The 15,697-nt window shown below is 54.9% G+C and overlaps 4 protein-coding genes across 4 annotated transcripts; all 4 read right to left on the minus strand.

Annotated features, from left to right (window-relative positions):
- Nucleotides 1-56: 56 nt before the first annotated feature.
- Nucleotides 57-1,085, minus strand: IUM83_11282 (Inositol phosphoceramide mannosyltransferase 2; the record flags this gene model as incomplete). The annotated part of the gene is made up of 1 exon (XM_067935831.1): nt 57-1,085. One exon carries the CDS (start codon nt 1,083-1,085, stop codon nt 57-59), a length of 1,029 nt encoding a protein of 342 aa, XP_067784915.1.
- A 254-nt stretch (nt 1,086-1,339) lies between these two features.
- Nucleotides 1,340-2,661, minus strand: IUM83_11283 (Amino Acid-Polyamine-Organocation (APC) Family; the record flags this gene model as incomplete). The annotated part of the gene is made up of 6 exons (XM_067935832.1): nt 1,340-1,596; nt 1,677-1,979; nt 2,069-2,102; nt 2,212-2,262; nt 2,437-2,511; nt 2,581-2,661. 6 exons carry the CDS (start codon nt 2,659-2,661, stop codon nt 1,340-1,342), a joined length of 801 nt encoding a protein of 266 aa, XP_067784916.1.
- Nucleotides 2,662-2,749: 88 nt separating this feature from the next.
- On the minus strand, nt 2,750-5,613 carry IUM83_11284 (kinesin-like protein; the record flags this gene model as incomplete). The annotated part of the gene is made up of 6 exons (XM_067935833.1): nt 2,750-2,763; nt 2,823-3,129; nt 3,207-3,515; nt 3,582-4,154; nt 4,211-5,062; nt 5,167-5,613. The coding sequence occupies 6 exons, from the start codon at nt 5,611-5,613 to the stop codon at nt 2,750-2,752; spliced, it is 2,502 nt and encodes an 833-aa protein (XP_067784921.1).
- A 177-nt stretch (nt 5,614-5,790) lies between these two features.
- Nucleotides 5,791-7,136, minus strand: IUM83_11285 (putative DNA topoisomerase; the record flags this gene model as incomplete). The annotated part of the gene is made up of 3 exons (XM_067935834.1): nt 5,791-6,720; nt 6,818-6,918; nt 7,001-7,136. The coding sequence occupies 3 exons, from the start codon at nt 7,134-7,136 to the stop codon at nt 5,791-5,793; spliced, it is 1,167 nt and encodes a 388-aa protein (XP_067784922.1).
- Between the last annotated feature and the right edge of the window lie 8,561 nt (nt 7,137-15,697).

The raw sequence follows: 15,697 nt of genomic DNA on the forward strand, positions 1-15,697 counted from the left end.
TACTGTTAATTAACGCGGTGGTCTGTCTGTCTGTCTTGCAGCATAGCTGCTCCCTATTAGTGCAGGGCAACGAACTCGACGCCTGTGGACGAGATGCTGGGGCGCATGGGGGCCGACTCGAAGACGTCTCGCAGAGGACCGAACTCGTCCAACTGGGCGTCTCGACACCATGTGCACTGCCAGTGGTGCGTCGCGTGGGTCTTGCTGGTGAACTCGCCCCTTGGAAACTTGTGCAGCCAGTCGCACGCTCTTCTCGCGTCGTCGTCGTAACGGCGGCGGCAGGCCTGCTCCATGGGCTCGATGTTCCAGTACGCGACCTCCGGGTAAAAGTACTCGGACGGGAACACCACAATGTCCGATCCTGCCGCCGATTTCTGGGACAGATACGTCTGCTTCACCATACGCGGCCCCGTCAGCGCCACCGCATCGCTTCGGAGACGCTCTCGGTCGAACTTGTCCTTGATGTTGTCCAGCACTTGCAGCCAGAACGGATGCCCTGGGGCGGACGCCATCAGCGCGTTGCAGAGCGCAACCGAGTCCGAGGTGGACTTCTCCAACAGCACTGTGTGCACCAGCGGCTCCGAGCTGAGGAAGAGACGGCTGTCTCGATGCAAGTCGTCGAACGGCTGCAAGCACTCGAAGTCTGCGTCGACGTACAGCCCTCCCACGCGGTGCAAGAGCGCATACCGCGCCATGTCCGCCAGACTCACCTTCTTGACAGCCTTGGCGACGTGCAGGTACTGAGGGTAAAGCTGCTGGAACAGCCGGAGGTTGTCTTCGTCCGTCCAAAACACGTACGTCCACGTCGGGTGCATGTCCTTCCAGCTCTTCATCCACGGGTGGAAGCGCGTGGGGATCCTGTAGACATTCTTCCAGGACTGGTGGATGATGTGGGGGATGCCGCCAGTGTTGGTTAACGCCTCCGTCGAGTTGTCCGCGCTCCAGTTCTGCTTACTGCGGTGGCCAGCAGGTCCGTCGTCTGCTTCTTTGTCGGGGTCACTTGATCTCCTCAGGCTCTCCACTAGCAGATTGTGCGGGGTCTGCAGCGCCTTGAGGCGAGCAGGGACCCCCATCCGCGACGACATGGCGAGTACACTGACGACGGACAGAGTGACGAGCGCGAGGAAGACGTGACGGAGGCGAGGGGTGTGTGCTCTCATGCTTGCACAGCCATCGCGGGGCTGGCGCCCACCGTCATGCGCGTCTGCAGTCTCCCGTGGCATCAACAGGACGATCGTGATGGTCTCCGCTAAAAACAAAAATGCATTTTGAGTTGCGATTTTATCGACCATACTTTAACCTAGGCAATTCCGTGCTTATCCCATCACCGCCCGGGAGCTCAGGACTTGGTGGGCGAGCCCAGATTGAACTCCTCGAGCCTCCGCATCATGGGCAGCGAGCCGCCGTCGTTCTCGAAGCTCGTGTTGGTGATCTCGATGCGCTCCCGCATCTTGTCGAGCGTCTCCTTGAGCATGTCGCCGAACTCCTGCGCCATCTCCTCCATCTTGGCTTTGAGCTCCTGGATCTCGAGATTCTTGGCTGCGATGAGGCGGTCCTTGTCGTGCTTCATCTCCTCGAAGTTGACTCGAGCCAGCTCTGCAATGGTTAGCAGCGAAGTACGGCAGTTAGCGCTTACTATCGAAATGCGAGTCAGGGAGCGGGAGGAGAGGGCGCACCTAGCTGGTCGCGGAGCTCCGTGTTGGTGTTTTCCAGCGTGTTGACGCGATTCAGCAGCTCTTCTTGCATGCTCTTGTACTGGCGGGTCATGTCTTGCGTGATTCCGAACGTCTCCTTGCGCTCCCGCTCGAAGTCCTTTTGCAAGTCGGCCACTCGCTCCTGCAGCTCTCTCTTGGACTCGAGCGTCTTCACGGTGATCTCATGTCGCTCCGCAAGCTGCATCTGCAGCGACCGGTTCGCTGACTGGAAGAGCTTCGCCTGCTCTTCCGGCGAGAGCACACCTCCGTTCTCGGCACCATCATCTGCCACCCCACAAGTTAAAGGAATAGGACACAGACACGTTAGCGAAGTTGACGCACGACGAACAAGGTGCAGGAGAAGCCACCGCTACCTTTCTTCTCCTTCGCCTTCTTCCCCTTCTTCTCCTTCTTGGGCCCCATCGCGAAACACGAAATGGCGAAGGCGAAACCACTTTCAGACAAACAACGCTGTACATTATCGGATAAAAATATGGGAGCATTGGCACCTGCCCACCTGCCCGCTCGGCGCTAGGTCGCGGATCAACATGCGTGACTCATAAAAATTCTAGAGGTAGTCCACCGGAGATAATCACAGCACCTTTGTTCTTGCTCACGGACGATCCTTCCTGGACTTGATTTGACGCTTTGGCTTGCCAAGCTCGCACTGGTTGACTTGTTTCGCAAACCGCAGCGAACAAAGACTCTCGCTTGCTGATTCCAACGTCGGTGAGAGATTTACCATCATCAGAGTCTTGCCATCGCCAGACAGGCTGCTCTGAAGCAGGTATGTCAGTTTGGAGTTGCGGAACGGAATCTGTAGCAATATCACACTCACAGTCAACACGCACGAAAGAGAGAAGCCTCTTGCCAACTGAAAACTTACATGAGAAGCCTTGTTTCCAATCGCATTGAATACATCGGCCAAGCAGCTGAGGCTCTTGTTGATGGCTTGTGTCTCCTTCAAACGATCGCCAGAAACATTTGACCGCGAAGCACGCTCGCTACCCGCCAAGTCGACCAAATTCAGTTGACCGTTCAACATGACCCCGTCCCTATCGTTCACACCCTGCAAATGCAATGTAAACACGCTGTGGGAACGCGACGACTGTGCATTCATGTCCGTACAGGCCACACTTCGTGCCCTGCTTGCTCGCTCCATGAGCGTTTCGACTTGTTCCGTGGCAGTGACATCCACCAAGGTAAGCCCCGGCACGTATACACCACCCCTCGCGTCTTTCTTAATGCCAAGTTTCTCGTCACCGCTGTGCTTCGTGGCTAACAAGTCCTTCAGGGTTTCGTTGTAAATTTCCAAGAAGGACACTTTTGTGACGTAGCTCCAGCCCTGTTGCTTTAAGGTTTCACATTCCTGAAGAATCATCTCAATTGCCCTTGGGATGATTCCACGCATCTGGCCGTTGCCGCTACCTTGCATCTGTCAAAGGAATAATTCGCACCACACCGTCAGCACGCCTAAGTGTCAGCATCATAATCTAATATCAGGCGTCTTACCGTGTGCGTTTTGCCGGAGCCAGTCTGGCCGTAAGAAAACAAACAAACGTGGTATCCATCCAAAGAAGACTGAACGAACTCAGATACTTGCTCGAACACCGTGTCTTGGCCTGCAGACGGAGCAAACACTTTATCGAACGTGAAAGCGAACGTATCCGGCTCCGACGGATTTTTGCCAGATCGACGCAGCTTGAGGCTTTCACCGTCAAAGTCGCACGAAATCACTGGCACAGTTGTATTCGGGTCGCAGTGGTCCGACGGCAGGAATGGACGAGTTCTGGCAAAGACTCGAACGTTTCCGCGCAGCTCCTAAGAACGAATACACCAAGTTAAATCACGATCTCACTTTTCAGAGTACAACAGCATCAGTCTTACCTGAATGGTGTTGTGCATCGCTCTTCTCAGTTTGTCGCCCTGTTTAACCTTCGCTTGCAATTCCGAGATCATTCTATCCTTTTGAGCAATGGATTGTGCACCCTGGCTAGTCAGCTCACTGAGACGTCGGCGCAGAATATCTGCTTCCCGCTTCACTTTACAAAGCTCCTCAATATCTCCGTCGCGGACTGAAGAGGCTCGCGTCCGCAGGGTCTCCACTTCGCTTTCTAAACTTACTTTCTCCTCTTGCAGCTTGTCGATTTGACACCTGAAACTCTCGCGCTCTTGTTGGAATTTCTCTTCCAGACTGTCAATTTGTTTGTTGTGCTGTTCTCTGGAATCAACGTTTGCAGACTGAAGCCGCTTCATTTCTGACTTCACTGCTTCCATTTGAGCGTTCACTGCAACGTGCTCCGTCCGAAGCTCACGGACTTGATCCTCGAGCATTTGGCGCACACCTCCCTCAACTCCAACCTTCCGCATATTGTCTTGCAACTCGCTTTCTAACTGTTTCATCTGAGTACGAATTTCCTGCTCACTCTGTTTCGCCCCCTTTCGGGATTTGATTTCCGCCTGCAGATTAGTGAGTTAGCAAGGCAATAAGCATCATGCAAAGTAGCATCAAGTACCTCTAATTGCTTCTGAAGATCCCGAACGGTGGTTGAACTGGATGATTCTTGGCGCTCGAGATTGCGAATGGTTGTTTGAAGACGTTCGACCTTATCAGCCAGTTCCTTTTTGTCAGCTTCAACCTTCGTGCTTGCAGTGGCATTAAATTTCTGAATCTCAGTCAAACTTTTGACAAGATTAGAGACTTCTTCATCCTTGTGCTTTAGCTTATCCTTCAGCTCGGCCACCTCGCTTGTCGCACTGTCCACACGAGCTTCCAGAGACTGGTTCTTGGCCTCAAGTGTACACTTCTCCATCTCAGAATTGGTGCGCCGCTCGCGCTCGTCATTCAGGCTGCTTGCAGCTTCAATGGCCTTGTCCTTGTAGTTGTCAAGCTCTTTGTGCACTGAGGCAAGCTCTTCCCGAGTCTTGCTGACCTGCTCCTGTAACTTTTCCAACTCAGCGTGCATGCGCTTGTCCTCATCGAGGCCCTTCTTCTCATAAAAGTGCTCCAGTTCGTGTTTCTTCTCCTCAAAGCGTCGAGATTCGTCCTCCAAGCGCGCCTCGTGGGCCTTTAACTCCAGCTTCAGCTGCTCATTCTCTTTCTTCGCTTCTTCAAGCTGGATTTCGCGCTTCGCCGCGTTGTCTCGAAGGACGGCGTTGCTGCGCGCAACTTCCTGCTCGGAGGCGCGGATCCGCGTGACGCTTCTCTGGATAACGTCGTTCTGTTCCTTGAGGCGCCTCAACTCCGCCTCCGACTGGTCTTTGCTTCTCGCCGCCTGCTGCAGCACAGCCAGCCTCCTCTCCAGCGTCGCCTTCTCCGCCGCGAGTCTGTCGTCCATCGTTGCGGACACTTTGCCGAACTCTTGGACCTGTCCAGCCCACACAGACACACACGCAACACGCAACACGCACCCATGAGCACCATCCCACGCCCCACTCGCCCTCAATGGACTCTCGCCCAGGCCTCCCGCACCTTGGCCACGACGTCGCGCACGCCGGCCTTGAGCTGCTTGATGTACGCGATCTGCTCCTCCTTCCTGGCCTTGACCGCGAACTTGTTGGTCTTGGGCCGGAACGCCAGCAGCTGCTCGAGCGTCGCCAACGTCTCCGGCGTGAAGCTCTCGTTGAACTTGTCCAGCACGTGGACGTCCAGCTCCACGGGCGCAGCGCTCTCCACTGCGGCTGCCTGCGCCTCCCCCAGAGGCGGCGAGGGCTTGCTCTTGCTCGCCGCAGTCGGGAGCTGCGTGATCGACGGCCCCTTGAAGCCGAAGCGCCGGGCGACCGACGGCGGCGCGCTGGCGGCTGCGGTCCTCGGCACCTTCGCCGGCGGCGGGCGCTCTGCGGCCGCGTACGTGAGGCTCGAGACGCCGCCGCCGCCGCCCGAGGGCAGCTCGCCTCCCTTCCTGCGCTTGGTGCCCATGTGCTTCGTCTCTGACTTTCGTTTGAAAGTTTAAACTGGCGGTTTGTATGTGGAAATAGTCGGGTCGGCACGGTACTCTTCCCTTCAAACCCCAGGACTCAACAGAATGAATGCAAGGATGATCGACTTCAATAAAGGGCGGACCAACTGCTCTCCTACGTGTACTCTGGGGCCGCACTAGGGCAGGTCCCAGCGCCACACCGTCGCGTCATCCGAACACGTGATGATGGTGCGGCCGCTCTTGCTGAAACACACTTGGCGCACCGTGCTCTTGCAGCTGTTGTGGGTCAGCTTGCAGGCCGAGCGATCCACCTCGGCGTCCAGGTCGAAGACGCTCACGACGCCCTTCTTGTTGCCCACTGCCATGACCTCCAGCTGCGAGTCGAGCCCGAACTTCATGAACCACAAATCCGCGTCCTTGTAGTGGTACTCGCGCAGCACCGTCACGGCGTCTTTGCCTCGCGACGGGTTCGGCTTCCAGAAGATCACCTTGTTGCCGGTCGACTTGGACAAGATCAGATCGCCCACCATGCGCACGCAGTCCACGTAGTCAGCGTGCACTTTACTGGTGCAGAATGCGGGGAACTGGATGAACTTGGTGTCGAACGGACGGTCTTTCGGGCGTGGCTCTATGTATGACTTCTTGATCGCCGTCTGGACGACCTCGTCCTCAAGGTCCCAGATCTTGACCGTGTTGTCCATGCCCGCAGATACAAAACACGAACCCTTGAGATGGACGTCCAGACTGAGCACGTCGTCACGGTGGCCCACGTGGCCAGCGAAAATCGCCACGCACACACCAGTGAGCGAGTTCCACAGGCGAATCGACTCGTCCTTGCCAGCAGAGAACAGCAGGCTCGGGTCAACTGGGTGGAACTTGAGCTCGTTCACCGAGTTTCCGTGACCAGACAACACGATCACCACCGACTGCGTGATGCAGTTGATCACCTTGATGTGGCCGCGGAAGCCTGCGGCCGCTAGCAGCGGCGAACCTGTGAGCACGTCCACGGTCCACGCAGCTGTGAAGTACTGCTCCTCCTGGTCGCCGTCGCAGTACACTTGGATCACATCGAGTCCGCCATTCTCCAGACACTCGTACACGGTCAACTACAGAGACAGACAAGCCAGGCAGTCAGCACGGGAGGGAGACACGGGGGGGGGGGGGGGGGGGGGGGGGGGGGGGGGGGGGGCGTGCGGCGCGTACTCGGTTGCCGCCTGCCACTGCGAACATGCGCTCGTAGATGGGCAGGACGTCGCAGAACGTGACACAGTAGAGGGCATTTCCGTGGTCCTCCCTGGCGTAGGCTGCGCAGCACGATCGTTAGTTAATACTCAGCCAAACAGCCAGCCAGCCATCCGCCACCGCCAGGCCTGGGCACATGCGTACAGGAGAACTTGTAGCCTTTCTTGCGGAGGCGCGGGAGCAGAGAAGTCGGCGCAATGTCGTCCGCCGCCACGCCGTCCACCGACGTCGGCTCGCTTGGTGTCGGCTCCAGCGCGACAGGCTCCTGTGGCTCGCTCATGCCTCGTCAAAATATTATTTTACTAACCAGACGAATTCCAAATATTTAGGAAACCTTCGAATTTGTAAAACGCTAAACAATGCCGATTTTTAAAGATTGAGGGACGTGCCAAGATTGTAATTGGATTAATCCCAGAAATTCAGATATTTTTAGTCTAAAAACATTCGGTTCAATTTGCGATTACCGGTAACATTTGACTTGAAACGTGTATGGCTTATGACGCCGTTTGAACAATTTGCAAAGTAAATTTGAAATTTAGCGTTAAGTATCCCACACGAAGGGTGGGATAGGATGATGTTGATAGCTACGAGGGTATTTCATTTTTCTACGGACACCTTTTGCGCCTGCCCAGCATCACCCCCGCGCGTCTCGATATGTCAAGGCGCTGACAATAATGTAGAAAAAATAGGATCTGTTTGCAGTTTTTCGATAAAAATGCAATGCCTGGCTTTGTCTTGCCAATTTCTATTGTAGTCGATCAACCTCATGTTACAGTCACACCTCCTCTAACTGACCATGCGTTCCCTATCTGACTAGGAATTCTTCATATTGCAAACCGGTTCTGGCACACAGCTCTGCCGCGAGCGGGCAGTTCCCTGCGTCGTACGGCCAGCCTCACCCCCAGTAAGAGTGGTGCATCAACTCTCTAAATAGACGTTGTAATCTAGGGTTCCTTGAGCCTTTCTCAACCAACCACCTTCCTCGTTCAACATCCTCGGCCGCACGAGTAGTGATTCTGAATTGGGGCAATCGGTATTAGTGCTGTGATTTCTACCATCCTGTCACTACAAAGGTTGATTATGGTAATAAAACTGCGGAGGGCGTTGTGGAATGCTTTTGAAAATTGTGGACAACCTGAAGAGACTGCAAAAACAGTATCCGTGACGATGCTGACATCGGCAACGAGAACGAGAAGTTCGCCTAGTATATGGGATGCCTATTTTAGCGTTTTTTTAAGAATACGCAAAAGGCGAGGAAATGCTTCACGTCAGACGTCACTACAGCAGACAGCCAAGGGAATATAATGCAGTCTATTATTTATCTAAAACGTTCTAAATGAAGTAGCCGAACCAATTGGGTCGTACTTTGAAGGTGCGACTGTACTATTAATACATTTGCACAATGGTTCATAATGTCCATTTAAACGGGGTTAGACGGACAAGTGGCTACAGTCACTCACTTGTGGCCCTAACACGATGTCTGTTAGAAGGTTAGTTACTCCCTCATCTACACTTGATCTTAGCCAAAAAGCCTAGAAGATAGTTGCTCCCTCAACTTACACCAATGTGGCTACATTTGAAGTGGTCCACTATGATGAGTGGTCCACGCACAAGGAACCTATTGGTAGAAACCAGCACTTTTCTACCAATCAACGACGTACAAGTCGACGGACTATGTCAACCAGTCGTTGGTAGATGATATTAATAATAGATTTCACTCGATCGTGGGAACCATATAGCGAAGAGGAGGAGGAAGATCAATTTAGAAACGATACAATTCGCTTTTAACCTAAAACCGCTACTTGGTCAAGTGCTTTAATTTGATTTAAATCATACTTGTTGATTCAAGAGTAATTAATTCAAGTTAAAGCTATCCTTACACTTCCTCATGCACGTTCGCGCACGTGTAAGTCGTAGTAGCGAGCCCACTACAGTAGTATAGATCCGGGACACTTGATGAAAAGCAAAGGTCGTATGAGCACTTGATGTCGGAATGCAAAGTGATTGAATTGAGGTCCTTAGTTCGCTAACTCCTTGCTACCTCTAAGCCTACTGGATTCTCGTCTGGATACACACTACTGGATTCCTTACTGGATACTGAGTCGCTTGAGCCAATCAGCAGCTGCCACGTCGATGCCCATCTTGTATCTACAATCTTGTACCCACGCGACACCGTGGCGTAAACACCTGTCCCGTAATCACCTCCACATAATCACGGGAATTTTTGAAGTACCGCCGAATGAAGGTCGTACCGGTATCTACCGGTACACCGCAGTAGGTCGAGACGCCTTCTTGACAACACTCCCACTCGACTCGACCATTGTTGCGCCTTGGACACCGAGCTTGCTCCGTAAGAAGCCGAACTGCACAGCGGTGATCGGCTTGGTCATCAAGTCCGCCAGCATGTCCTTCGTCGAACAGTACTCCAACACCACTTGGCCGTCTTCTACCTTCTCTCGCACGAAGTGGTAGCGAATGTCGATGTGCTTGGTGCGCTTGTGGAACTCCGGGTTCTTGGCCAATGCGATGGAGCCTTGGTTGTCCTCGTAGATCTTGACTGGTGACTTGGTCTCCATTTCGCCGATCTGTCGTGTAAGGAACACGCGCTAATTTATATATTGCACACTTTCCCCACCAACAACACCCACCAAGTCACCGAAGACTCAATGGGCTTGTTAGGGTTAGAATCTGAAGGCCCAGGGACTTTCCCTTGCACCGGGTTGATGTTTCCTTTGTGCACCAAGCTTCCGCTAGTCGATCGACGGAAGACTCAGCGTCACTAGCCACGAACAAAGGCTAGCACGCTCTCACACACAAAATATACGTCGCAGGCCCTCAGAAGGAAGGGTCCCGGCCTTTTACGGCGTGATACGAGGGTGCCGGAGCTATACTCCGGCGGGAAGAAATAAATGGAGTGCGCTCTCGCTCCTCCATTTCCTGGCGACGACTCGTCGCTACCAATACAACGACCACTAACTCTTGGCCCTGCCAGGGATGAACACACGCTACACTAGATGTGCCCACCGACAGTCATAATCCTACCCACCAGGTTTACCTTGAGCTGCAGGTCGTTCACTGCAGGCACCGGTGTCGCCCTTGCGTGGTTGGGAGGAAAAGCTGTTCTGTTATTGTTGCCCGAAGGCTTATCTTGTCTTCTCTTAAGTTTCCTATCGATCAATACAAATATCAAGTATAAACGCGTCCGTTTTTGGACCGCCAGTTGTAACTCACGACTCTTCGGCGCTTTCTCTGCGATGTGGCGGCGTTACCGACGACTCAAACGGCCGCTGAAACGCCACCGACGACTGGGGACAGGCGCCGACGACTCATAAGTTCGGATCTTGCCAGTAGGTTTGCACCGTACTTAGCGAGCTGCAACCGCCCACGCTTGACTTGGGACCGTCGACGAGTCATCGTCACCGGCCTATTTAGGCCAATCAGCAATCGGGGAGTTTGGTCCAATGACTGGCGATGGGTTGTGACTTGCCAATTTGCGCCGGCGCCTCGAGTCTTCTTCGCCCCTTGTCGCACCTTTGGGTTTTGGCTTCGGCTTTCATTTCCCGATACCACAACTGCCCCCACCGCGACTCGAGCCGCGTGATGGTGAGCGTCGGGGTACTCGTGCGCCATGGTTGGTTCATGCGCTGCCCAATCCGCCGTTAACTCGGCGCTCAGGGCTCTTGGTGTGTCCCGATCTTCGCTCCAGGTAAGCCGTCTTCTTTTGTCCGCCCGTTTTCTTCACTGCTGACCAGGATCCTGGTATCTTTGTCAGCCTTCGCCTGGTCGAGGAAGCGCGCTTGGCGTTGGCAGCCCACTTGCTATTCCCACTGCCTCGCCGTCGGCGGTGTCCGAGGATGAGAGCGTTGCTGAGTCCACGGCCAGCTCGATCACGGTGAGTTTCCTGCCGTCTTCTCGCCTTCTGTCAGCTTCACGCGAAGTGCCGACGCCTGGCGGCTTTGTGCGTCTGCTTCCCAGGTTGTCCTGTCCTCTCCGGGGCTGGGTTCACTCGCTGGCGGCGATACTCCAAGCCAAGCTTCGCTGGGAGTTTCCGCTGAGTCGTCCACGTCACTGGTCACCTCTCCTGCTGCTCCTTCGGTACGTCCCGTTGACTTGCACCTTGATCTTGAGCTGCTGTCGCTTACCGTCGGGGTTGTTATCTTCGTCTCTTGTCTTGCACGACACTTCTCTGGTTGATGTGCCCGTTGGTAATGCTGCCGGTGACTCGGTTGCGCCCCAGCCATCGCAGCTAGTTGTTCGGCATCCTACTTCGAGTGCTGATCACGGTGTCGCGTGAGGACCTCGAACAAATCGTCATGGAGGTCAGTGCTGAGGCGTCGGAGCGCGTGATCGCGGTGTTGGGACCTCGGCTGGATCTCATCGGTCGTCTTAATGTCACCCTGCACCAGGGCCCCAACATCCGTGGAGACCGCCACGTGGACTCTCGCTTGGCTGCCGCTCGCTCGCTGGAAGACGTGGTGGTGGCGGCTCAGTCCAGCATGGGAGTCCACGATGACATCAACTTGGACTTGGCTGTGATGCGAGGCCAGTTGCATTCCGCTGAAGCTGCGCGTGCTGCAGCCGAAAACTCAGCGATGAAGGAATCGTTCAAGCACGAGAACACCATGGTGTTCCTCAAGCAAGCGCGCGCGGAGCTCGAGCACTCCAAGAAGGAGGTCAAGCGTTTGGGGGTCTTGGAGGCTCACCACCTCCAGGAGATGGAGCGTCTTCGTGGAGCCGTGGATGCGCACACCGAGACGGCCGCCCGCTTGGAGAACCGCGTGAGAGCTGCTGACGACGAGTGCAAGCGTCTGGCTCTCCAGCTCACTTGCGAGCAGACGGCGTTTAAGGCTGCCGTGGCGTCGTCGACCACACAAAGCAAGCGTCTTCATGATCTTCTGGCTCGCTTGGATGCCGGCGATGACTCGTCGTCGACTCGCCTTCAGCGCCGAAATGAAGACCTTCAAGAGCAGGTGAAGCGGCTAACGCGCGCCAACCGGACTCTTCGGGCGCACGTCAAGTTTGAGGACATGGACCCAGACGTCCTTGTGCTGATCTCCGAAGGTTCGTACTGGTTGTTGAGTTGCTGCATGTGCTGGTTTGTGTTCTGATTCTGGGCGATGACTCATGTCTTACAGGTTTGTCGACTGGCGAGTTGAACTGGAACCTGCTGGACATTAGCCACGAGACTCGGCGAGTCTTCAAGGACATGCTGGCTAATGCCGATCCGTCACGCACCGAGGACGCCATTGCTGTTGACTTGGCTCATGCTGCTTTCCTGGAATCGGATTCTCACGTTGAGTTGTCGTCAGAGGAGCGGTCGGCTGAAGCGAATAAGGCCACGCCTGGAACTCGCGCTGCTAACGTCGAGACAGACCGTGTTTCGCGCGCCGCGCAAGTTGGTCGTTCTCGCAAGCGCTTTTTGCCAGAGGAGGCCGATTCCCGACATCCGCGTGGTCGGTCAAGCTCCATTTCCCGTTCGGTGTCACAGAAGCGTCTTCGCTCTTCGTCAAGCCGCCGCAGTCCTTCCGCCAGTCGTCCGGGCAAGAGACCTCGCCACCCCGCCGAAGGCTCAGCTTCTGCTACTCGTGGATCTCGTTCATCTTCTTCTCGTCGAGGTGGTAGCCGTGAGTCTTCAGTGGCAGCTCCTGGCGGTGTCCGGACTACTGTTCAAGATGGTGAGCACTTGGAAGCGGAGGTGGAGGTTGTCGAGTCTTCCGGACGTGCTCCTGCGGCTGCAGGATCCCCGTCCAAGTCGACGGTGCCGGCTTCAAGTGCTTCCGGAGCTTCATCGTCCACGGGCAAGTCGAAGCGGAAACCCAAGGGGCGATGGGCCCGTTCTCAGCCTTCTGCCGGTCCGCCAGCTCGCGCCGTTTTCTCCGGGGGCGCTGCCAAGTCTTCGTCGGACAGCTCGCCTGTTATACCTTCGCGCAAGTCTTATCGTGTGGTGGAGTCGTCGGATAAAGATGTCGTCTCGTCAAGCACTCTTTCTCCTCCTTCCGAGCAAGTTCACGTCGACTCTGGCGCTTCTCTCGAGTGGTTTCCAGACACTGGTTCGAAGGCAGAGAACTTGGTTGTTGGATCTGTTATTGAGTTGCCGAAAGTCGTTCCTGAATCCTCTTCTCTCCTGGGGTTTCCGGATTCTGAGTCGTCGGGAGCTGTCCAGGGTGTTGGTGTAGAGCCTAAGAAGGCGCTTCCTGCTCCACCGAAGACCCAAACGAGTCACCGTCGTCAGCGTCGTCGCCCTTCCGTTCCACGCCAGCCTGCGTCTTCCGGGAGCAGTCGAGTCGTCGCGACTTTGTCGTCCACCCCTGGGTCGGATCCAAGCTCCCAGCGTCCTCTTGCGGTGCCTTCGCCGGTGCGTGGTCAGCAGCCTCTCGTCCGATTCTCCAAGCAAGTAGCCAGGTGGGCTGTGCCTTACATCGAGCCGCCTTTCACGCGTCCTGGGACTCTCAAGTGCTGGACCCAGATGCTGAATGCTCGGTTGCCTGCACCGGTGCCTCGGGATCTCCGAATTATTTCTAGTCCTGAAGGCATCGCGGCATTCGCGGATTACAAGAACCCCGATCATCCGTGGCAGAAGCTTCGCCGGCGACTCCCGTCTCAAGCGTGTCTTTTTGACACTTCAAAGTTTAATCCCGACTCCAAGGTGTCCCAACGGGCTTCGTATATGACTTGAGTGATGGGATGTAACGGGGTTACACGCACAAGTGGCTACAAGCCACTTGTGAATTTAACAGATAGGTTATCTGTTAAAAGTTTTAGATACTTCCTCACCTTGGTGTAAGACACACCAATGGATACATTGAAGTGGGCCACCACAGTGAGTGGTCCACACATACCCAAAGATCCTATTGGTAGAAAGCAGCATCTTTCTACCAATCAGAGACATGCATATTAGCGGGGCTCTGACAGCCAGCCGCTGCCAACCCCTTTCATAGATGATAAACAGTTTTAGCAGTTCTAGGAGGAAGATCAATTTACAAACAAATACAGTTCTCATTTTACCTAATCTAAGTCACTTGGAATCCTATCTTACTTAACTTATATTTGTGTATTCAAATATAATTAACCTAAGTAATTACTAAGTACTTACGCTTCCTCATACACGTTGCGCAACGTGTAAGCTAAAGTAGTGAGTCAAGTTAGACCCACTACATGGGATATTGGAGCAATTTCCGTGGGAGTGGCGACTCGGACGACGCCGACCTTGGTTTCTCGCTTTGGAAGCGCGATCACTGGATCTTTCCGAAGGCCGTGGAGACCACGTTCTCCGCAGTTGCTGCTGACTTGGATATGATGGATTGGACTGCCGCGCGGAAGACTCGGACGAGGAAGGACTTGGATGCTTTGAAGGCTGCCTGGTCGAGGTACGTGGTCGAGCGCAACAAACGTAGCGACCGTCTCCGCGCCAAGGTGGTCCCGTACATCTGGAAGTGGGGCAGCAGCCAGGATCCTGGCTTCTCGGAGGTGAAGCCCGAGTTCATGCTCGAGCCGACCATGCCCGGGTATTCTCTGGAGTACTTGCCTTGGGAGCCCAAGACTGTCGACTGGTTGAATGAGGTCGCGGCCCTGGACTCTGCGGAGCCTTGTGGATCGATGTGCCGGAACAGCACCCCTACAACACCACGTTCGTCCCGTGCAACCCGTCGGCTCCGCTCTTTCTCCCGGCTGGTTCTTCGCGCGCCGAGGTTGGTCGTCGAGTCGTTCCAAGTTCGTCGCTGCAACCGGGTGAATTGAGCTCAGAATGGGTGGCCGAGTTTGGTGATGCTCGTGTTCCTGCTGCGTCTGAGGTTTCGCCGAATGCTGCGTCTGTTCCGGGAGGACAAGCTTCGGATGCTGCTGGTGGTTCCGACGACTCGAGTCTGCTTGGTGTATTGGCTCGGGCAGCTGTTGCCTCCGATCCTGAGTGAGTTGAAGTCGGGTTCGAGCGAGTCGTCGGCAGCGTCTTCTATCCATTTGGCTTTCATTTCCAATCTCGCTTCCGAGTTGTCGTTGAGTTAGCTGTCCGTCTTGGTAGCGTTTTAATTTTTAATGCGAAAGATAATGCCGCAGTAGCTGTTTTCGTCTGTGGTCTTGGGCTGCGTTGCCCCAAGTACAGGTCACCATGGCGGTGACTCATAACCACCTAGTCTTCGTCGGCGACTTGACCATCTGCAGGTGCTGTTCACTTCGTTTCCGCCGTAGGTAATCATAGAGGAGGTCGTCGGTGAGCCTTTAGTCGGCGGGGCAACCAGTTTCAATGAGCCATCGAGATCCACGAAGTTGGTCACCGTCGCCTGGAGCAACTGGGTGAAGGCACAGTCCTTCTCCTTGACTCGTTGGACGATCAGCTGCCACGGGGAGAGCAATACCGCAATTGTACTGCTCTCCCAAAGAGTGACTTCGACTTGGTAATCCACTCCAATGTGGAGAAGCGAGTGTAGACTCGTATTGTCCGTCCCGCCAACTGGGTGTAGCAAGTCTTCAGTAGTAGCAACAGTGCTAGCACCTCTTTCTCCGCCGCATGATAGTTCATCTCGGCATCCTTCAATACACGTCCGCAAAAGCGAACAGGGTGCAACTTGTCATCATGCAGCTGTAGCAGCGTGGAGCTCAATGCCCACTCATTTGCGAACAGCATGATGTGCACTTCCTTGGTGGGGTCGAAGTGACGGAGTATCGGCGCTGCCGCAACCTTGTCTTGGAGAGCTCGGAAACTCCGGCGGGCAACTGTGAGGTCACCTTCCGGTGCGAAATCGTCTTCCTTCAGCTGGTACAGCGTCGCGCCTAGACAGCGAAGTCTTGGATGAAGCGGCTGTAATAATTCAGCGCACCTAGGAAAGACTGCATTCCCTTCTTCGT

Source organism: Phytophthora cinnamomi (assembly GCF_018691715.1).
Source record: "Phytophthora cinnamomi strain GKB4 chromosome Unknown Contig83, whole genome shotgun sequence".
NCBI classification, from domain to species: Eukaryota; Oomycota; class Peronosporomycetes; order Peronosporales; family Peronosporaceae; genus Phytophthora; species Phytophthora cinnamomi.